The following is a 23,893-nucleotide window of genomic DNA, read 5'->3' as shown; positions in this document are numbered from 1 at the left end:
CTTTTTCACATCTCGCCTACACGTGGTCGCCCTCAACTTCTTTCCATGTCCTCTTGTTTCCCTCTCGCTTCACACACACAATCCAGATTCTCCACCCCACTCGCCACCCTGTACACTGCTATCAGGTCTCCTCTTTCTCTTCTTCTCTCCAAGGTTGTGAGCCCCATGCTATTGAGTCTCTCCTCGTAAGTCCGATCCCTAAGTTCCAGTACCATCTTAGTTGCCATACTCTTTTAAGCTTTCTTATATTCTTCTTTTCATGAGGAGACCAGACCACTGCTGCATACTCCAACCTTGGCCTTATCATTGTAACTATTATTTTCTTCATCATCTCGTCCAAATACACGAATGCCGTCCTTATGTTCCTCAGCAAATTCATAGTTTGTCCCATTATCCTGTTGATGTGTTTGTCCGGTGACATGTTCTCTGAGATAGTCACTCCCAAATCTTTTTCTTTCACTCCTCTGCATATTATCTCACTTCCCATCTTATAATCATATTCACATCTTCCACTCCTACCAAACTCTATTTTTTTACATTTCCCAAGGTTGAATTCCATCTGCCATGTACCACTCCACTCCCATATTTTGTCCAGGTGTATTTACCTAGTTGTATTTACCTAGTTGTAGTTTTACAGGGTCTGGGCTTACGCTCGTGTGGTCCCGTCTCCGTATCTATAATTATCCAACTTTTCCTTGAAACTTTGCACACTCTTCGCCGATACTATTTCTTCACTTAATCTGTTCCAAACCTCTATATTTCTTTGTGGGAAGCTATATTTCTTTATGTCTCTTGAGCATCTTCCCTTCCACAACTTTTTACTATGTCCTCTAGTATTCCTGCTGGAAGGTTCCTCTCTTTGCAGCAATTTCTCGTTATCCACTTCTTCCATTTTACTCAATAGCCTATATATTTGTATTAGGTCTCCTCTTTCTCTTCTTTGTTCTAGTGTTGGTAAGTCCATTTCCTTTAGTCTCTCTTCATATGTCAGTCCCTCCAGTTCTGGAACCATTTTTGTTGCCATCCTCTGTATTCTTTCTAGTTTTACTATGTGTTTCTTCATATGTGGAGACCACACTGTTTCCACGTATTCTAGTTTAGGTCTGATCATAGTAGTTATTAATTTTTTCATCATTTCTTTGTCCATGTAGTGGAATGCTATGCCTATATTTCTCACCATGTTATATGTATCACCAAAGATCCGATTTATATGACTTTCTGGTTGCATATAATCTTGCATTATTACTCCCAGGTCTCTCTCTTCATTTACTTTCTTTAATACTTCGCCTCTCCCTTTGTCTCCGAGCTAACCACTCATAAACAAACAAATGCTACGGTCACTGAACCAATCAGCGCCCAGGATACAGAACACAGTGCTCTGGTTGGTCACCTCCCATCCATCCGCCAATAGTGTACCGTGTACAATCACACGTGGGCAAACTAGCTCAAGCGGAAGCAGCTGTAGCTGTGTTATCCATACGTGCGAGTCTTTGTTTACTCATCTGCTGTATGCTACGTGTTTTATTTCAATTCAATATTCTTTTAATATGTCCTAACTATTTTTTTTATTGTTTTTAATTTTTTAGGCCAGAAAATGCTTCTTTTACTGCAAAATAATTAAAATAATATATATACAGTACCCTCTCGAGTTTCGCGCTTGCTTAATTCCGAAGGTATAGCGCTAAACTCGAGGATCACGAAACTCGAGGTATTGAAATACATGAAAAAGCGCTTATTGGTTCCGGCCTGTGGAAAAAAAATTAATTTATTTTTCGACTTGACTCCCTTGTTATCATAATTTTTTCAACTTTACTCTCTTGTTATCTCAAAATACGTACCTTGGTAATAGGCAGATAATGGAAAGTGAGAACAGGTCGTTCTGAAGCCGCAGTTGAAGGCGGCTGCCTTACAATTGGCGGGCAGTTCTGAATACACGCTTGTGATCCCCGTGGTGTTGTCTGCTAATGTAAGGGCGCTTGCTCGCGGTCACCCGTGGTACAGTTGGACAAACCTATAGCTTCTGGTAGTTTTCTGTGTGTTATGGTATAATCTGCTAACTCTTTCTGTTATATATCATTAAATCACTAACATCGTGATTGACTTGTCAATGCCTATTGAACGTAAACCACCTCTGCAATCGCAAAATAGCTCGCAGAGAGGTTCAACTTGTTTACTGCTTCCATATTTCCCTCACCGCTCACAAAGACCACTAGTGGACAAAAAAGAACAAATCCAGGAAAATTAACACTTTTAATGCTGTGTCGTGCATGCGTGGTGGGCAGCAGAATGACTAATTTCAGCGGGGATATTTCTCGCAACACCGGCCAGTGTATAGTGGACCTTCTTCTTTTGACCTGTAATGCTTTGTATCGCTTCTTAGGTCCTCCTTCTCCACACTTTTATACTTCACAACATGCACTTAGGGCCGCCTTCACAGTCATTTTGTTTGTATTGATCGTTACCAATGGTGGCGATCGCCGCTCTAGTATTTCCACGTGAAACTGACCGATGGGTAGTGATGTGATGTGATGGTGTCGGAGGTATTGCCTTTACAACGGCACCTCGTGGCGGCTGCGGGGTTAGCCTCGCCCCGCACCTTACCACACACTCTCAACACCTGTCGCTTTCTCTGCAGCCACCACTACCCCATAGCCCAATTTTGCGTGGAAAACTATAGTGTCGATCACCGCCATTGGTAACAATCAAAACAAACAGTGACTGTGAAAGCGGCCCTTTTTTACTTCACAGTGCGCACTTATACACTTCACCCTGAACTTAGATGTTTTTCTGTTCTTTTCTTTCCCTGATTTTGGTTTTCTATGCCCTTTTGATATTTTTTGGACTGTGGTTCCCCAGCATGGGATGTTCTCTTATCTTGTTAATCAAGTAGTAAGCAAAGCAGCTCTGCCAGTTCATTTGACGAGTCTCTTGGTGGGCCACCTTCCACTGCTCCTCACTCCTCAGCCACTGCCGTTGGCTGTTTGTTTACATGCCGTTCAGTACCCAGGTACCCACACTCGTACTCACAACCGTTTTCCATTTGTACGGACAACCAATAACTCGCTCCCGGTTGGGCATACGGGCAACCGTGGTTGCCCATAGCCCCAATGGTTGGACACCGCCTTTTAAGGCAGCACGCATGACGCCGACGGTAGGTAGACGTGACCCGTACATGTCAAAGCAACACGAAACTCGTGGCGGTAATGTACGAAAGTCGTGATGGCAAGAATCTAGGACTAAGCGCTAAACTCGAGGATCGCAAAACTCGGATAGCACGAAACTTGAGAGGGCACTGTATTAAAATACCTCTATACGGCAAAATCCCGCAATATAGCGAAAAATCCGCGATACAAAACTAGATATTTACAATTTAAAAATCTGCGATACAGTGAGACCGCGATAAGTGAACCGCGATATGGCAAGGGATCACTGTATTATGACTCTCACATGTCCAGGATTGTCCACGGCTGCAGTGAATGAATGGACTTCCTTCGGTTAGTCAATCTTTGTGAGGTAACTTTTTCAACGCTGACATATGTATGATAATTTTTTTTTTTTTTTTTTTACAGCAGAGGAGTCAGTTTAATGGCATAAAAAAAGGTAACAAATGTTAAAAAAAAGCCCAATACTCACTGCTCCTAAAAAGAGAGAGGAGTGGCAGAAAGACAGGTCAATTTCGGGAGGAGAGGTGTCCTGATACCCTCCTCTTGAAAGAGTTCAAGTCATAGGCAGAAGGAAATACAGAAGAAGGAAGATTGTTCCAGAGTTTACCAGCGTGAGGGATGAAAGAGTGAAGATGCTGGTTAACTCTTGAATAAGGGATTTGAACAGTAAAGGGATGAGCTTGAGTAGAAAGTTGTGTGTGGCGAGGCCGCGGGAGGGGGGGAGGCATGCAGTTAGCAAGTTCGGAAGAGCAGTCAGCATGAAAATATCGACAGAAGATAGAAAGAGAGGCAACATGGCGGCAAAATTTAAGAGGTAGATAACTATTAGTAAGAGGAGGAGAGCTGATGAGACGAAGAGCCTTAGCCTCCACTCTGTCCAAGAGAGCTGTATGAGTGGAGCCCCCCCACACGTGAGATGCATACTCCATACGAGGGCGGACAAGGCCCCTGTAAATGGATAGCAACTGTGCGGGGGAGAAGAACTGGCGAAGACGGTACAGAACGCCCAGCCTCGAGGAAGCTGAGTTAGTAAAAGAAGAGATATGAAGTTTCCAGTTGAGATTTTGAGATAAGGATAGACCGAGGATGTTTAGTGTTGAAGAAGGTGATAGCTGAGTGTTGTCAAAGAATAGGGGATAGTTGTTTGGAAGATTGTGTCGAGTGGATAGGTGGAGAAACTGTGTTTTTGAGGCATTGAAGGACACCAAGTTCTTCTTGCCCCAGTCAGAAATAATAGTAAGGTCTGAGGCTAAGCGTTCTGTTGCCTCCAGCCTGGAATCATTTAGTTCCTGTTGGGTGGGTCTTCTATTACAAGAAGTTGAATAATGCAGAGTAGAGTTATCGGCGTAGGAATGGATAGGACAGTTTGTTTTGGAAAGAAGATCATCAATGAACAACAGAAAGAGAGTGGGAGATAGGACAGAACCGTGCAGAACACCACTGTTAATAGGTTTAGGGGAAGAACAGTGACCGTCTATCACAACAGAAATAGAATGGTCAGAGAGGAAACTGGAGATAATGGTACAGAGAGAAGGATAGAAACTGTAGGAGGGTAGTTTGGAAAGCAAAGATTTGTGCCAGACCCTATCAAAAGCTTTTGATATGTCCAGCGCAATAGCAAAGGTTTCACCGAAATGGCTAAGAGAGGATGACCAAGAATCAGTTAGGAAGGCAAGGAGATCACCAGTAGAACGCCCCTTGCGGAACCCATACTGGTGATCAGATAGAAGGCCAGAAGTGGAAAGGTGCTTTTGAATCTTCCGGTTAAGGATTGATTCAAAAGCTTTAGAAAGACAAGAAAGCAAAGCTATAGGACGGTAGTTTGAGGGGTTAGAACAGTCACCCTTCTTAGGCATAGGCTATATGAAGGCATACTTCCAGCAGGAAAGAAAGGTAGATGTTGACAGGCAGAGGTGAAAGAGTTTGACCAAGCAGGGTGTCACCACAGAAGCACAGTTTTTATGGACAATAGGAGGCACTCCATCAGGTCCATAAGCCTTCTGAGGATTGAGGCCATAGAGGGCAAAGAAAACATCACTCTTAAGAATCTTAATAACAGGCATAAAGAAGTCAGAGGGGGGATGAGTACGAGGAATATGCCCAGAATCGTCCAGAGTGGAGTTTTAAGAGAAAGTTTGAGAGAAGATGAGATGGCGGTGTTGCCATTAGGACAAAGGAGAGGAGGGAAAGATAAAGAAGTGAAGTAGGAGGAGATGTGTTTAGCAAGATGCCAGAAGTCACGGGAAGAATTAGAAAAAGCAAGGTTTAGGCATTTTCTATCAATGAAGGAGTTTTTGGTAAGTCGGAGAATAGATTTGGCACGATTCCAGGCAGAAATGTAAACGTCATGGTTAGCGGGAGTTCGAAGGCTCTGGTGCCTTTAGTGAGCTGCCTCTCTATCTTTGATAGCACGAGAACAAGCGTGATTAAACCAAGGCTTTTTAGTATGAGGGGTAGAGAAAGTACGTGGAATGTATGCCTCCATTCCTGAGACAATCACCTCTGTGATGCACGGGGTACACACAGAGGGGTCTCTATCCTGGAAGCAGTAATCATTCCATGGGAAATCGGAAAAGTATATCCTCAGATTGTCCCACCGAGCTGAAGCAAAATGCCAGAAGCATCGCCTCTTCGGTGGGTCCAGAGGGTGTACAGGAGCGATAGGACAGGATACAGAAATAAGGTTGTGATCGGAGGAGCCCAATGGAGAGAACAGTTTGACAGAGTAAGCAGGAGGATTAGAGGTAAGGAAGAGATCTAGTATGTTGGGCCTGTCTCCAAGACGGTCGGGAATAAGTGTAGGGTGTTGAACCAACTACTGTACGTCATTGAGGAGAGCAAAGTTGTAGGCTTGTTCACCAGGCTGGTCAGTGAAAGAGGATGAAAGCAAAAGCTGATGGTGAACATTAAAATCTCCCAAGATGGAGATTCCAGCGAAGGGAGAGTGGGTCAAGATGTGCTCCACTTTACATCAATCATGTTTTAGAGTGGAGGTAAAAGTACTGACCATCATTTAAAGTTAAAATCAAAATCCATAAAATAATAAAAAACTGGTAATCCAGCTTGAAAAAGAAAGTTCAAGCCATTTTCACTTTTATAAACTTTGAATGCATTTTCTGGGGTTTTGTATTTTGGAGTGCTTCCCGTTTTTTATGTAGAAGGCCTCATATAACAGCCTCCTGGTGGCCAATTTTTACATGAAATAAAGTTTTAAATGAGAGTAGACAGTAATTTTTAAAGGATATGATTGATTTTCCTCCAAATTATTATACTCTTAATCATATATTTTCTTATACGGTGTGTCTGGATAATCCATTCAAATAAATCTGGAGGGTTTCAACATGATAAATACTTGAAATTGAATGAATCAATATATAAGAGATGTTGGTGCATTAAGAACACTAAGCACTGAAGCCTGGGCTGCAAACCGATACAAGGGACGTGCTCTTAGTAGCCGTAGTCCCCTGCCTGGAGGCCGGCTGTTTTTTACCCTTTTTTCTTTATTGAATGGGTTATTGTCATGATTTATATACCAGACATAAGGGGCACCCTACGCATAAGATTTAGCCCCCCAAAAACAATCTATCACCTTTCCATTTTTTATCAATGACAATTTTTGGAAAATTTAGTTTTTTTTGAAAAGGCTATTTCTACGACAATAATTGTTCTACATGAAAACAATTACTATAGCACAAGAACCATGTTCAGGCCAATAAAAGAATAGTGAGATATTGTATCAATAATCATTAGTTTGCAGAATATAAATTTTCAAACTTTCATGGTAATAATTTCTCCCTAAAAATTCAGAAATAAATACACCATAATTCAGTCACTTCATATATGAGAAAAAACTCGCTATAGTTTGATTCTTACAAGTCTAGACATGGTTTTGGTGTTGGTTTCATCAAAATCAGTTGTAAAATGGTGGAGAAATTGAAATGCAAAGGTACATAACTTACATTTTGAGTTATGGCCAGGTAAAGTTTTCAATGCGTAACATTAAATCATCACAGTGATATTATGGCATTTATCCTTTCATTTATTTGTAATGATATATAAAAAGATATGTCTTCATGTTCAGTCATTGGTTTCTCAAAGGGCATACGCAGCTGAGGAATTTTCTTCCTCAGTTTTTCATTTTTGTCCGATTTTCGTTGTTTTCGATCGGCCGGGCCAGCCGATCAAAAACAAGGAAAATCGGACATGGTATTGCATGGTATCATACATCTTATTCTTCCTTTTTTTATGTCCCCCATCTTCCCTAATCCCTTCTAAAGACTACTACATCATTCCCTTGCTTTCAGAAAAAATTAAGTTTAAAATTTATGCCTGAAACTTACATGGTCTTTGCTGCCTGCTGCTATGTATTATTAACCCTTAACCCCTTGACTGCAGATTTCCTACAAGAAGACATCACCAAGTAACAGGAATGGAGCAAAAAGTGGCTGCTACAATTCAATGAAGAAAAATGTAAAGTCATGCACCTTGGGAGGGAAAATCCAGCGTACCAATACCACATGGGAAACACTCCACTATCCACCACAGAGGCAGAGAAAGATCCAGGAATGTATGTTACCAGGCTACCTGCAGCGGATAGGTTAACTAATGTGTGAGGCACAGACGCACACGACTATGGAACGGTGGTTGCACATATGTGCATGCAGAGCTGACCTGTCTCACAACCAACCAGTTGCTTATAACAGTCAAATGGAGTAGCTTACGGCCTGTAGAGAAAGATATCTTCGTATTGCTCTCAAACTGAAGGAATTATTTATTGTATTTCACAGTGAGCTTCGAATCAGTATTGTGATGCAAACAGGGTGAGGAGGAACAGCTCTGGGATGCATGCTGTGCTATAATGAACACACGTGGGCATCAGGGTTCACAGCAAGGGAGTTGACAGTGCTACTTTTCGCTGACTGGCAACAAAACACTACATATACAACCCAGGCAATAACACCATCATAAATTAAATGGAACGACACTTTGTAATGTTTTCCTATGCCTCTTGGCTAAAAATTAAAGGAAATAAGGTGGTGAGAAGATATGACAGTGTTCAACCAAGACCCCCATCTTGAGAGAATGATTCTTGCCAATTCGCTTGTAAGTTTATAGTTTATGTATAGTTTATAGTTAAAACAGTGCAATCCAATATTTTCTGCCTACCACAAGCCAGCAGGAAGACACTTACGAAATGTCTCTTTCTTGGACATGCAGCGAGTGTGTGTGGGCGCGGCAGAGGAGCACGGAGGGAGCTCAGTTCCTGCCTCAGAGGGTGCATACCCACTTACATCAACAGGATCCTTACTCATCAGTTCCTCTGAGATTAAAATTACAATACATTAGAATATCATGTTTTGTTCAAAGTCTGTGATAAAAATAGTACAGTAGTCAGCAGTGAAATATTTAAACCAATCTTTTAAAGCCAAGTGTACAGATTTCAGTTTTCCTTGACAGTCGAAACACTCCTGAAGATGGCAGGCAATGCAATAACTAATACTTGCATTGCATACCTTATATACATGCAACAGGATACGAATAGACAATAGGTGTATGCTGTGGAACTTCTACTGTTGAGCAACTCTCATCTCAAATAAATCAGTTCCCAAACATAATCTCAACGCAAAAAATGCAGTGGTTTCCAAACAGATTCTCAGTTCACAAACAGGTAAGCCAGTAACTATGTGCTTTGCAGGCTGAGATGTTCAGCAGTAGTCATTTACGTTTCAGTCTCGGCTCAATGCTTATATAGCCTAAGAGGTAATGCTGAGACTGGCTGGGACAGTACTAGCTAATCCCCATGACTAGTCCCTGCTTCCCCTTTACCCCCCTCCCAGACAGAGTGGTCACCTTCATCCCGGCTGTGGAGGATGTCAGCAGCACCTCCCCTTCCACCAATGTGGACCAGCACGAACAAAGAAATTTGTGACACTGACCCTGTTAATGCATACATTTGTTTCATCCACTACCCAGACAATTGAAGTAAACCCAAAAATCTTCTGGACTTTACCAAGGGATGTGAAGGGCAACACAGAGATCCTACAATCAACAGTGAAGCACACAACACAGGGAGGACAGGAGCAGTGGGCAGCCAGACAGGACTAGGCCACCATCAAACACTTGCCAATTTTTTTACACAACTTCAGGCCAAACCCACAAAACCCCATTCACCCCGACTCAGCACCAGCACCAGATAATACAGCCATCTTGGTAAAACTTGTCATGGCTCCACTGCATATCATGTATAATGTTATGTGGCTAATCAGTCACCTGAACAAAGGTTGATGTCTTTCAGGGAAGGCGACTTTTTTCCAAGAAATAACATCTCTCCTCTTCCCCTTCCTCACCACCTTCCACTTTCACAATCCATACAGGCAATGTGAAGTTAAATTTCCATCTATATTTCTTATATAGTGTTTATTATTTTTGCATATGATTTTCATCACTTTCAGATAAGAATTTATGCATGAAGTACTGCTATAAATGCTTAAATAACCAATCATCTTGGGTTCAAGAATGGATAAATCCATTTCACATTAATTTCAGTGGGGAAATGGCTTCAGTTTTCTAACAAATCGGTTTCTGAAAAGCCAAGTCCCATTGTTCTTGAAAGCATGGAGTTAGTTTGTTTGTTTGTTCTTTTACTGTAGGCTAAAAATAAAACAAAATAAGGTGGTGAAAAGATGCAACAAATTTTCACCAAAACCACCATCTTGAGAGAGAACAATTCTTGCAAATTCACTCGTAAATTTATAGTTAAAACAGTGCAATACAATATTCTCAGCCAACCACAAATACTTACGAACTGTTTCTTTCTTGGGCACATGGCCTTGAAAAGGCGTGGCAGTGGAGCACTGGGGGAGCTCAGTGGCTGCCTCAGAAACTGCATACCCACTTACACCAACAGAATCCCTGCTCATCAATTCCTCTGAGATTAAAATTACAATACATTAGAACATTAGAAACTGTCAAAAGTCTGTGATAAAATTAGTACAGTAGTCAGCAGTGAAATTTATAAAAGAATATTTTAGGGCAAAGTTTATGGATTCCAATTTTCCTTGACTGTCGAAACACTCCTGAAGATGCCAGACAATGCAGTAACTATTACTTGCATTGTATACCATGCAACAGGATACAAGTAGACATATGGGTGTTTACAGTGGAACATCGATTATTGAACAACTTTTCTCAAACAAATCAGTTCCCAAACGTATTTTTCTTAACAAGAAATGTAGTGGTTTCCAGACGAAATCTCTGTTTCCAAACAGACAACCCAGCAACTATGTGCTCCACGGGCTAAAATATACATCAGGAAAGTAATTTACAGTGAAGCCTCAGCTCAATGCTTCCATAGCCTACACAGCTACACTGACAGTCACTGGGGACGATACTTCGATACAATAGCAGAATCATGAATGCGTTCCTAATTGTCTTTGGCCAAAAAACTAACTGCTCATTTTTTTGTTTTTCATTCAGCTATCCAAAAATATCTCATGTAAATATCGGATCAAAACTGAGGAAGGAGATGCAAATTGTATGACCATAACTAACATTTCTAAAGAACGGGCTTTGAATTTTTTTAGCTTGTCTTAATGTAATGTTCGTAAACCTTATAAGTGTACATGAAAATGTGCTCTATTTTATTTTCAGGGTTACTATGAATCTTTCCAGAAACTTAGGCACCTGGCACCTGGTCCTCTCCAATGCCTCCTTCCGCATTGTCTCCGGGTTTGAGAAGTCTCAGAACACAAGTGGTTGATAGTCTGTTAGCTCTGATGCACTTTTTCTTTTTTGTCGTGCTTTTGGGCATCACAATAAGTGTCTGCTGCAGTAGCAAGGTTACTGAATGGCTGAGATGATCAAACAAACCTAAGCTGTTTGTCACTCAATCTGTGTTGCTGGTGTAGAGGTAGAAGGGCTAGTTTGCAGCTGATGGTAATGGAGCAAGTAGCAGCGGAACAAACAGAGTGAATGGTGGTGATGGTGGAGGTGGTGTGGTTGGAGTGGCGGCAGCGAGGCAAGCGAGTGGCCGTGGCCAAGTAGGAGAGTGCCTACTCGGTGTTTCTCTCTATCTCTTTGCTTTTCCTGGGCTGCTACGGCCAACTCCACCTTCTTCAACATTTCTACAGTCTTCTTGGGTACTTTGGCATGGTTGTAGTAGTAGTAGTAGGTTGTAGTAGTTTGATTTACATTATTTTTGATTTACGCGACCTCTTCAAGGACACAATACTCGTGTAAATCGAGAGTTACCTGTACCAACACCTATCTCTTCCTCTCATAGGTTAGCTATAGGTAACATATGAGAGAAAAAAATAGGTGTTAGGACTGTGTGGCAGAGCAGAGGAGAGGAGAGGACCCATGGGAGCCAACACCACAACAGACTCGCTAAAATGGTTTCACTATAACAAACAACCTCACTTGTCAGAGGCAAGAAAGCCTCTGAGTGACCTCACTCACTAACATGCATTGCCAGTTGTGGGAGTAATCAATAAAATGAATCAAGAAACTCAATAATGACAATCTAATCAATAATTTAGCATCAATACTGATGTAAACAAAAACAAGGCATGACACTCGCCTGTCAAGGGTGGGCACGGAAATAACTACAAGATATTTGAAGACTTGCATTAAAAGTCAATAAGTGATGCACTGTCAGCAACAGTCATGAAGTATTTGACTTTTTTTTTTTCGACTCAAGGAGTTTAAACATTCATAGGGCCCCCTAAGGCCTGAACCCAGTCCCTGGTTGTCTTTTTTTTTCACTGTAATTTCTAAACTTTGTCATGGCATGACACTTCACAATAAAATTCCAGGGAACTTTGTCCCTCCGTTAGTTTTTCTAGAAGGGTTCAGAACTTAAGTGGATGAAATCTTCTTTTAGTTCCCCTTTGAGGGCACGGTTGATTAAATCCCGAACCCTGTCATATGTTGTTTGGGTCACGGACATGGAGGGGTGATGATTAGGGACCCTGGGTTCAATAAGGGTGACAGTAACTTCACTGCTACAAGTGGAGGCAGTTTTATCAACAATATATTTTATTTCCTTGGTTATCTTCTTTGAGCGTCTGTTTTCTACAATGTCGTTGCCTCCCGGAAAAAGCAGAGTAAGGTCGTGGAATCACTGGAGCATTGCATTAAGACAACTGTCCTGTGTGTCAATCTTTAACCCCCCCTCCCCCCCAGTGCTTGGTATCACCATATTACACATCTTACATCTTAAAGCTCATTGAATCCAAGCTATGGCCCGCAAAAGCCACCTTGTGCATCCCCTGAATATGACTGCTCATTCAGGGTACCGAAATGTGGAAAAATTGGCAGGGAATTTACTTAAATCAAAGGAGGTGAGTTACCAGCTGAGCTCCCAAGAACCTACCTCAGGCTAAAACAAATAGAATTGACTAATACTAATTCTGTACTTAGGTTTAGGTTCTGTAATGTAGGGAGAAATGTGTGGAGGTACAAGTATCATAAGTTAAGGTGTATGTGTGGTTGGAGTTCCGATGAGCTCCAAGGTTTTGTTATGGCTAAAAGACTGGACCAGGCATTTACAGTTAGTTCCTGGCTTTTTCTTTAAAATGTGTTTCTCAAGGTACAACTAGTTGGAGCACTGGTCTGAAGACGTGCACTCTTCGCTGTCTGGTATCACAAGGAGGGCGTCGGCAATTTTAAACTTGCCAAGTTAAGAGTTGCCACGTCGGTAATGACTGAAGAGACGATCATACCACTCTTCATTGCACTTCTATTCTTACTGTGGTATTGAATTGCCATTTGTTCCCTAGTTCATAATCGAGCATGACCAAATCAATGATAATAATAATATACAATATATACAAACTAGAACATTTTCCACAGTTGTTGTTTTGTCGCGGGCTGTGATGCCAAAAGCAAATAATTTATAACTTTCCTTTCTTGTCTTTCTAAAGTTTTTGCATCAATCTTCAATAGAAAAGTTCTCAGCATCCACTATTGAATTCTGACATTTTCTCTGACTGCAGGTACAGGTTCAACAACGGGCGTTCTACCAGTGGCCTTCTTGCCTTCCTAACTGACTCCTGGTCATCCTCTCTTGGCCATTTTGATGAAACTTTTGCTATTGCCTTAGACACCTCAAAAGCTTGTGAGAGTCTGGCACAAATCTTTGCTTCCTAAATCACCCTCTTATGGATTATGTCCCTCTCTCTGTACTTCTGTCTCCAGTTTCTTTTCAGGCCAATCATTCTCTCCTGTGATAGACGGTAACTGTTGTATCCCTAAACCTATCAAGAGTGGTAGTTTCCTGGGCTTGTTCTATCTCCAACTCTCTTTCCATTGTTTATCAACCCGGTAGCAGCGGGGATCATGTTTCTTAATGATCCCTCCAAGCGAGAAAAATGAGAAAAAATCACCCCTCACACAAACCATTTCATTATAAATATCAAAGCATTTGTGATCAGATTATGTATCATCTATTTTGGGGGGTTTATATCATGGTACAAATTTGGCCCGCCGCTGCTACACGGTAAAGCCACAAATTTGGCCCGTCGCTGCTACACGGTAAAGCCACAAATTTGGCCCGGCGCTGCTACACGGTAAAGCCACAAATTTGGCCCGGCGCTGCTACACGGTAAAGCCACAAATTTGGCACAGCGCTGCTACTGGGTTAATTATCTTTCCAAATCAAACTGTTTTATCCCCTCTCATGCTGATGACTTTACTCTGCATTACTCAGCATCTTTTAACAGGGGACCCTCCCAACAAATATCACAGTACTCAAAGCTGGATGCAGCAGAACACTTAACCTCTGACTTTGCTATGAATTTTGAATGGGGTAGAAGGAACTTGGTATCCTTCAATCCCTCAAAACCTCAATTTATCCAACTGTCAAGTAGGCATGCTGTATCACCTCCACCAGTTTATTCCTGCCTTCCAGATGCTGGCCATATACAATGGTCTTGTCTGTCTTCATATGTAGCATGTATCTCATGTGTGGGGAGGCTCCACACACCCAGCCCTTCATCTCATCGACTCTTCCTTTTCTACTGACAATCTTTTGCCTTTTAAATTTCACTGCAACACTGCCTCTCTCTCCATCTTCTAGTGACATTTTCATGTACAGTGGAACCTCAGTTTTCATGATTAATCCGTTCAAAAAAGTCTGACGAAAACCGAATGTACAAAAACTGAAGCAATATTTACCATAAGAAATAATGTGAATCCAATTAATCTGTTCCTGACACCCAAAAATATTAACAAAAAATACATTTTATAGAGAATAACTATACTTTTACATACAGAAAACAATGAGAAATAAATATAAATGACTAATGAAATGGATAAGTGAACACTGAACATCACTTTTACCTTTATCGAAGACTCTTGTTGGAGTATGGAAGATGGCAAGAAGGGGAGAGGGAGGAGGAGATTTTATTGATTGGCAAGGGAATCCCCATTCATTACGTAAAGGTAAAGTTGGGGGCATACGCTATAGCAGCGCGTGGCCTCGGTGCTCATCTCCGTAACATTGGCCCTTGAGCCCGTGGTGGAAGGGAGCCTATTACCCCGGGACACAGGACCAGCATGACATCCGAGTTACCACAGTTTACCTTCCCCAAGTTTCCCCAGGTACCTATTTATCAACCAGCCCAAAAGGGAGGATGAACAGCTGGGTGAGCTGCACACTGACTGCCCGGGCCGGGATTCAAACCCGGACCCGCGGAGTAGAAGGCAGTTACGCTGACGACTAGACCACGGAGGTATACAGGTAACTCTCGATTTACGCGAGTATTGCGTTCTTGAAGAGGTCGCGTAAATCAAAAACAATGTAAATCAAACAAGAGGTAGGTTTCTCTCGAAAAATAAATATCATATTTTGCGGCTTATAACGCGCACCCCAAACTTTGAAAAAAAAAAAAAAAATCTTAAAATGCTCAGAAATATGTACGGGTTAAAGAACATTGATAATGTACAGTTTTCCGAAATTTATATGTTTTAGGTGTAATCTTTACTGCTTGAATTGACAAGTGTCCTTGAGTAAAGCAATGAAAATGGCGGCCGGGCTGGTGTTGTGAGAAATACATCCCCGTACATACTGATGATGCACAGCTTCTGAGATCATAATAAGCATATTATTCTCACAGTCACTCGTAGGTTATGACAGACAACTAGGCAAGACACAATTCACACGGTTCTGGTGACACGCGGCATGCAGCTGTTTGTTGTGTGGGTGTGGTTGTGTAGTTTTCAAACAATGCAAATGGCGGCCGGGCTGGTGTTGATAAATATTTCCTCGTACATACTGATGATGCACAGCTTCTGAGATCATAATAAGCATATTATTCTCACAGTCACTCGTAGGTTATGACAGACAACTAGGCAAGACACAATTCACGCGGTTCTGGTGACACACGGCATGCAGCTGTTTGTTGTGTGGGTGTGGTTGTGTGGTTTGTAACCAATGCAAATGGCGGCCTGGCGTGAAATAACTCCTCGTACAAGACTCATGATGTTCAGTTTCTGATATCATATTTACCCCATTATTCTCACTAATATTAATAATTAATAATGAACACACGGTTATTTTTTTCCAATATGATTTTTTTTTTATGTAGCTTGTACCGCTCCTTACTGTCCTTAGTCATACAATCGTAAGCCAGCTGTGACATCAAGATCAAGATATACAAATGGCGCCCGACGGGAAAACGGGATAACGGCAAGGCATGGGCGATGCTCCACCGATTTCATTTTTTTATAGTAGTTATTTGATCGCCCTGTATTCTATGGTAACATATTATAAGACAGCTATGGACTATGAAGGATCATTAACAATAATAAAGGTAAGTTTGTCGTTGTTATTGGATAAGACGAAACACAGACCCTTAAAAACACTCCAAAGAAGAATAAAATCATTAAAAATTTGTACATTCGGCGTATAATGCGCAGGGCTAAACTTTCTGGCATTTTTTATGTGAAAAGGAGCGCGTAATACATTCAGTGGAGAGAGAGAGAGAGAGAGAGAGAATATCCATATCACCGACATATCCACTCAGGCACTCAGTCTCAGCCTCACTCGTCTGAGAAAGAAATGAGGGACAGCATGAGCGCCTGGCTAGTATTGGTACCGGTACCGTACCGTATACCTGGTACCGTTAGTACCGGTACTGGTACCGTTGCCTGCCCATACCTATCGTTGAGCAGCGTGGGTACTGTATTGTTGTTCAAGAGGCGCGCAGGAAGAACTGAGCTTAGCTGTGTGGCCGCGGCGCCGTGTGAGTCCAGTTGCGTGAGACATATGGTGGCCACTCCATAAAATATCGCGTATAAGTGGGAAAAACTTGTAAATTAAACATTTATTTAGATTTTGGACCCCGCGTTATTTCAAAAACGCGTAAAACAAACTCGCGTAAATCGAGTTACCTGTATATATATATATATATATATATATATATATATATATATATATATATATATATATATATATATATATATATATATATATATATATATATATAAAAAAATACATAAACAAACACGCTTATAACACTGTGGGAACCAATGAAGTCCTTATGCAGGTCAATAGCTCAATATATATATATATATATATATATATATATATATATATATATATATATATATATATATATATATATATATATATATATATATATTTATTCATATTCGGGTCAAAGTGGACTGAATTTCACGTATTTAATGCCAAAGAGAATATACTAGCACTTTATCGTGCATAAATGACGATATGATTCCGAATTATGTCCCACGGGAAAGGTTCAAGGGAGGTCTGGAGGTACCTTGGAAATGCTAAGTTTTCCTTCGAGGATGATGTTGGGAGACGAACATATGGCTATGAGCCATGAACGCATGGGATGCTTTGTGTGGGCGCTTGATTCCGGGAAATGTGTGGCCGAGTCACACGGGCAGGCGGACGAGTTTGGTGTGGACCTTTTTCAACTGTACGGAAACTGAGCGGATGTACAACAACCGGAACAAAATTTTGACAAAAAGTCGTCGAAAACCGAAGCGTACAAAAACTAGGGCATATGACAACCGAGGTTTGACTGTATTTGAGTCTGAGCTTGCTACCAGCATACCTCCTCATGCTCATCCCTAGGCTAGCCAAATACCTAAAATACCCTTTCACTGGTAAACTCTGGAATAAACTTCCTTTTGTCTGTATTTCCTCCTGCTTATAACTCAAACTATTTCAGGAAGAGAGTATCAAGGCACCTCGCCACCCAAAATCAGTCTCTCTTGAGGCTGCTCAATTCTATCTCTTTGTAGAAGAGCAGTGCTTGGCAGCCTTTTTCGTTGCGTTTTTTACCCTTGTGCTGCTTCATTCACTGTGAAAACACTAGCCAAACAGAGTTGCTTATAGCTGTGAGTAGAAAGAATCAAATTAACACACAAGGGCATGGGGGCTCGCCACAATGAAGTTTGAGACTGTAATTCTTCGTTGACTCCCAAAAAACCATTGCATCTATGGCCCTGGCAATAACACAGTCCCTAACTAGACAGAACAGCCCTTTATGTGGTACTTGTTCTAACTCCCTCGGTTAAATATTAAAGAAAAAAAGGTGGTGAGAAGATGCAACAACTCTTCATCGAAACCCTCTCTCTGAAAATGATTCTTGCCAATTCACTCATAGGTTAGTTGTTCACACATAACAATACAATATTTTCTGCCTCCCACAAATACTAAGCAGGAAGACACTTACGGACTGACTCTTTCTTGAGCACATGGCGAGCAAGGGTGGGCGTGGCAGAGAAGGACGGGGGGGCCTCACTTGTTGCCGCCTCAGAAGGTACATATCCACTTGTGCCAACAGGATCCTTGCTCATCAATTCCTCTGAGATTAGAGTTACAATACATTAGAACTTTGGATACTGCTAAAAGTCAGTGAAAAGATTAGAACTGGAGTCAGCAGCGAAATTTATAAAACAATCTTCTCGGGCCAAGTTTATGGATTTGAGTTTTCCTTGACTGTCGAAACATTCCTAAAGATGTCAGACAATGCAGTAACTATAATTCTTCAGGTGCTTGAGCAACGAGCATATCATACCATGGGAATTATTTACTAAAAAGTGCTTCTTACTATAAACATCAGGTAATAAACATATGAAACAAATACAAACACTGGATCATAACTGTACGGAGTAGGCGGTTAAACAGCCGCCAAATCAGGCGTAAGCTACTCCTGGTGAGGTATATACGGGATGCGAGAAGGTGCTGCAAGCCTATCAAAGACCCTCCCATGTCCTTACTTTCCATTTCTTATTGTCTCATCAACTCCAAAGAGAAGTTCAGCATGATCTCTAGGTACCTAAATTCTCTTGCTCTCCACACCATGCAACATACAAGCTACACATACACCACTTAATTCTTTTTTATATTTAAAATTCATTGTGGCAATACAAAACAGTGTATCAATCCCCTAATAATGAAAGAGAAAATGGCAGGCTCAGTGTTGGGGACCCAACAACTGAAATATGAATGACCGTGTATTTGTGAGACGTTTATGTTAAATTCAGCAAAGTCTACAGTCCATAAAGCTAAAGAATACTACTACTTGTGCTATTTTATGCTGCTTCCTGATATCTGAAAATATTGACTAAGATTTGCTCTCAGTGATTTTTTGTGGGTCTTGAGGCTTTTTTGGGAAGTGAATCAAACTCATGGAAATTATCTACACACAGGTCTGCTGCCCCCAATACACACAAGTACAAGGGGACGAGTGTGCGCTGAGAAGCATGGAGGTACCTTGATGATGTTCCATTATGAGCAGACAAGTAAACACACACATTATTATTATCATGGCAACAACCATGTGGGTCAATGCCATTTGTCAATTTTTCAACGAGGCAGCAGCTTTGGCATTTTTGCAAAAACAATGACAACAGCTCAGGAAATTTTCCATATCCAGGTAGTCCTCGAGTTACAATGAGGATAGCGGCCAAAAAGCCAGTCGTAGGTTTAATTGGTCATAAGTCAGACTTTGAAGAAAAAGGAAAAAAAAAGAAAAAAAAAGAAAAAGAAAGAAAAGATAAAAGAAAAATTAGATGTCTTGCCACAAACAGAGCACCACTGCCTTGCTTCATATTCGGGTCAAAGTGGACTGAATTTCACGTATTTAATGCCAAAGAGAATATACTAGCACTTTATCGTGCATAAATGACGATATGATTCCGAATTATGCTGCCTCTGTCCTCATGCACTCGCCTCGCCCCGGCCTGCATCATAACATCATCACAAGTCATCGCCAGAACAGGAAAGGGTTAAGAGTTGTTTTTCTTACTTTTTTATATATCAAAAAGTAAAAATCGATAAATATCTATTGCTGTACTGACATCCATAAGTCTGATTTGAAGAATGCTGACTTAAGGGAGTTTTATTGTATCTCCAAAACAATGATCTTTAACATCTGAAGAATGTTGGAAGGTTTAGACTTTCATGTCTTATCCTTAACTTTCTGCAAATGTGGTGCACTGTAAGACTGTGAGGCACTGACACGTAGGCATCACGTGTGATGGGATGATGGGATATGCGGTGCAATATACTGCTCAGTTTTCTGCCACAGTGTTAAGGTGAAGTCTGAGCTGTTTGGTGTTGCAGCAGCAGCAAACACCTCACGCTGCCACAAAACCTGAACCCCTCTGACCACACCTTAGCTTTGTTACAGAAATAATGATTTTGCTTCTTTATAATGATGGGAAAAGCAAAAAAAAATGGTATTAAATAAATCAAGAAACTTGGCTTGTAATAAAATACCTAATGAAAACAATACAGTAACGAAGTAAAGAAAAACAAGTTTAAAAAATCATCACAGTGTATAATTTACCACATTTGCAAGCATCACTGATGCAGTGATACTGAAGATGCACTGGCGCTGAAGACACGCCGCACAATACACATGTTCATCACACATGCAACAGCATGGTAACCTGCACACTGGATGCTGTTTAGCACTGGCAAATCATCGATCGAGCTGACTAGCAGTGCCCAGCCAATGATCATGACCAAGACTTGGTGGAGGCGGTGGCTGAGTGGTTAGCATGCCAGAGCTGCGGCCAGGAGGACGCAGATAGTATGAGGTTTAACCACACACCGCTCGTTTGCGACAACAACGTCATAACTAAAAAAAATGTATTTTCGAGTTATCCATATAGGCATATTCATCTTGAAACGCAGATTTTTTTGGCAAAAGTGTCATAATTGTAGTTAAAAAATTGACCGCTAGAGGAGCTAAATGTCCTAACGACATAACATAATATGTACCAACTTCTTTGCGTGAAGACCGTTACATGTCAGTTGTGCTGTGACCGTCGTTGGGGTAACTACACTCACGCTGTCATTTAGAGTGTCATATTTTGATTTAGATCTATGTTAGTGCAAAATGTAAGTACTGAACTTATGAATTATGTTTCATGCAATAATGTGTTATTTTGATGTAATACGTTTTGTCTGCGAACATAGAGCTCTGTGTTTTACGTCATTATTCAAAATGTGTCATTATTGGTAAAAACAAACAGATCTATGTTTTACGTCCTAAATCAAAATGTGTCATTATTGGAAAAAAAAACTTGTGAATAATAGGTGTTGTATTTGAGTTATGACAGTATTGTTACAAACATTACCTCGTATTACAGTAGCACATTTTTGTTTAACTTAAATTATGTCATTGTTATTTGAAAATATTGCGAAAAACTTAAAAAAGTTAGTGTATTATTTACATTGGTGACATTGTTGCAACAAAACATTGTATTCATAAATATCATATTTTTTTCAGATTAAATAGGTACCATGTCATGTAGAGGAAAACTTATGCTAGAAGCAGCATTAAAGGCTAAGGAAAACAGAGAAGAAAACCCTGAGGAAAATAGTACAGGTATATACTATCATAACCTTGATTATATTTCTATATAATTTGCTTTAAGGTGGGAGGTAAGCAGGTGCGTGAAGAAAGACCGACATAAAACTTCGACAATGGCTTGAAACATGAAAAACATAAAGATAAAACTGAGAGTGATGCAGTTGTTGCTGTTTATGACCTTCAGGCTGTAATGCAGATACCAAAAGGGACATTTCAGTTTTTTATTACAAGTCAAAGCTGAATGTTTTAAATTTTACTATTTACAATGCTAAAACAAACTCATGTAATTGCTATGTCTGGAATGAAACTAATGGCCAACGTGGGGTTAATGAAATTGGGACCTGTGTTCTCGATTACATTAAAACCTTGTGTGAGGCAGGAGAAACTGACATAATTTTTTACTCAGATAACTGTTCTGGCCAACAGAAAAATAAGTTTATGATGGCACTTTACCTTTATGCAGTAAACAACTTACCAAATATAACTTCAACAACACACAAGTTTCTAATAAAAGGGCATACCCAAAATGAGGGTGACTCTGCCCATTCCCTAATTGAAAGAGAAGTAAAGAGAATTTTAAAAAGTGGACCCATTTATGTGCCGGAAACTTACGTAACGGCAATGCGAACTGCTAGAAAGAAAGGACAGCCTTTCGTAGTAAAAAGAGCTTTGTTACAAAGATTTCTTGAACATCAAGTCTCTAGCCACTGAAATGGGACCTATCAATTGCAAGACTCTTCAACTCTCTGATGTTAAAGTAATGAAATTTGAAAAGCAATCACCACTGTCAGTTTTTTGTAAACATTCCTATGGTTCAGACTATAAGGAGCTTCAAATTTTGAAAAACTCAAATAAAGCCACCTCCATTAATGAGTTATTGCCATGTTACTCCAGCAAACTGACATTGCCTGCTAACAAGAAAAAAGACTTGATGGACCTTTGTAATAAAAATCTGATTCCTCGATGCCATCATAAATTTTATGAAAACCTGTAAATGAAATCAATCTTAATGAAATGAGTTAAAATACAAATTTAGTATGCCTATTACGATATTAAGTTTTGTTGTATGCTAATTAATTAGGAACATATTATTTGAATGGAATATCAAATAGATGTTTATTTTATGTTTTTTTATTTTTATTATACAGTCCATCTTTCATTTATTTGAAAATTTTGGAGTTGTCTAATTCCTTAGGCATATTTGAAATAAATTATAATTAGGAAGAATCAATTAGGTTCATAAGGATTTTTTTTTTTTTAAAAAAAAGATAATTAGGAAGAATCTATTATGTTCATGAGGATATATATATATATATATATATATATATATATATATATATATATATATATATATATATATATATATATATATATATATATATATATGAACAAAATATATATAATTAGGAGGAATCTATTATGTTCATAACAATGTTTTTTTTTTTATATTTTGTGTTACAGTCAATATCTTTAATTTATTAGGAAGTATCTATCATTTTCATAAAAAGAAAATGTATTATCATCAATCTTGTCAAAGTAATAAGCAATGAACAATACATAATTAAGTAACATATTGATGATTATTTTCCTTTCAATAATGGCACAAAACAAAATAGTACATGAGAGGTCTACTATTTTTTTATGAAGAACGTCATATTAAAAAAAAACATTATAAAAGTTTAAATAAAGGTTCGATTAGAGAGGTATAACTATTTCAATTCCTATAAACTTTAAAGGACTGTTTGATGTTTCAAAAAATGTTCCAGCTATGGTCCTTTGGGACTATTCACAATATTGAGAGAGTTTTCATTCTTTAAAATGGCTCTCGTGAAAAATTGCTATTTTTGAGTTATGACGACGTTGTCGCAAACGAGCGACACTCCCTCCACGAGTCTTGGGCAATGCTATTCAAACGAAGACTCATTTCATCAGTGATAAACAAACCTCCAGAATGATTAGGTCACCTTCCACATGGTAAAGTTGACAGAGGCGAGGATATTATTATTATTATTATTATTTTTTCAAATGTAACACTTGAAAAATGGTGTAAGTCTTGGACACCGGTGCATCTTGGACATTGGCACATCTCCAGCACTGGCAAATATGGTATATAATTCTTTTACAGAAACTAGAATAAAAAAGATAACAAAAGATAATAAAAGCCAAATCAAAACATAACTGAATACCTGAATAAGCAGATGTTGTGGCAGGCAATGATCGAGGTAGTGGTGAGGGCATGGTGGGGGACCAAGGGCCTGCTGAGGCACCCAACAGGGAGGGTGGGAACGTACCTACGTGTTCTGTCTTGGGGATCAAAGGAATCTCAAGTTTCATTCTCGGCGATTCACTGTGCTTTACCATTTCAACGCGTCTGATGCCTGGCTTCTTAACATCAATTTTCTTCCCTGTTCCCATTTTGCTGATTCCACATGATTCCTGAAGTGGAGATTTGACCTCTAGCTCCTTTCTGACCTGAAAATAAATGACCCCACCATCAGAGATCTTCAGTTACATCTAAATGGAAATTAAGTAACAGAAAAAAGTTGGAAAGTTTCATTTAGTCAGCGCAACATCTGTGGTCATATGCCGGAGAGAGACAGAACAGGAAGGAATTATAGGAGAAGGGAACAGATCCCAGGAGATGGGACACAACCCCCGATTTATACCTGGTACCCATTCACTGCTGGGTGGACTGGGGCGTAGGGTATCGGAAAAGCCGCCCGAATTTTTCCAATCCACCCGGGAATCGAACCCGGGCTCTCTCGGTTGTGTTAAGTAACAGAAATGCTGATGGCTTGCCTGTGCATCTTTTCCAGCCTCAACAGTAAAAGTAGAGTATAATAAAGTTCTGTGATCAATGCAAATACA

At 40.1% G+C, this 23,893-nt stretch overlaps 1 protein-coding gene across 7 annotated transcripts in view; it reads right to left on the bottom strand.

Moving 5' to 3' along the window:
- The window catches only part of LOC126998812 (uncharacterized), a 140,873-nt gene that overhangs the window by 77,759 nt on the left and 39,221 nt on the right, over window positions 1-23,893 (bottom strand). For 6 of the 7 annotated variants that reach the window (XM_050860940.1, XM_050860906.1, XM_050860935.1 and 3 more), the window contains 2 exons: window positions 23,212-23,497; window positions 17,873-18,004 (listed from right to left, as the gene is read on the bottom strand). In XM_050860940.1, the coding sequence (XP_050716897.1) occupies window positions 17,873-18,004; window positions 23,212-23,497 (418 nt within the window). The remainder of the gene's footprint in view (window positions 1-17,872; window positions 18,005-23,211; window positions 23,498-23,893) is intronic. The other variant, XM_050860941.1, reaches the window with a different exon arrangement.

This window comes from Eriocheir sinensis, chromosome 2 (assembly GCF_024679095.1).
Source record: "Eriocheir sinensis breed Jianghai 21 chromosome 2, ASM2467909v1, whole genome shotgun sequence".
Taxonomy (NCBI): Eukaryota; Metazoa; Arthropoda; class Malacostraca; order Decapoda; family Varunidae; genus Eriocheir; species Eriocheir sinensis.
Note: the sequence above shows the minus strand (reverse complement) of the source record. Positions and strands in the feature narration are given on the sequence as shown.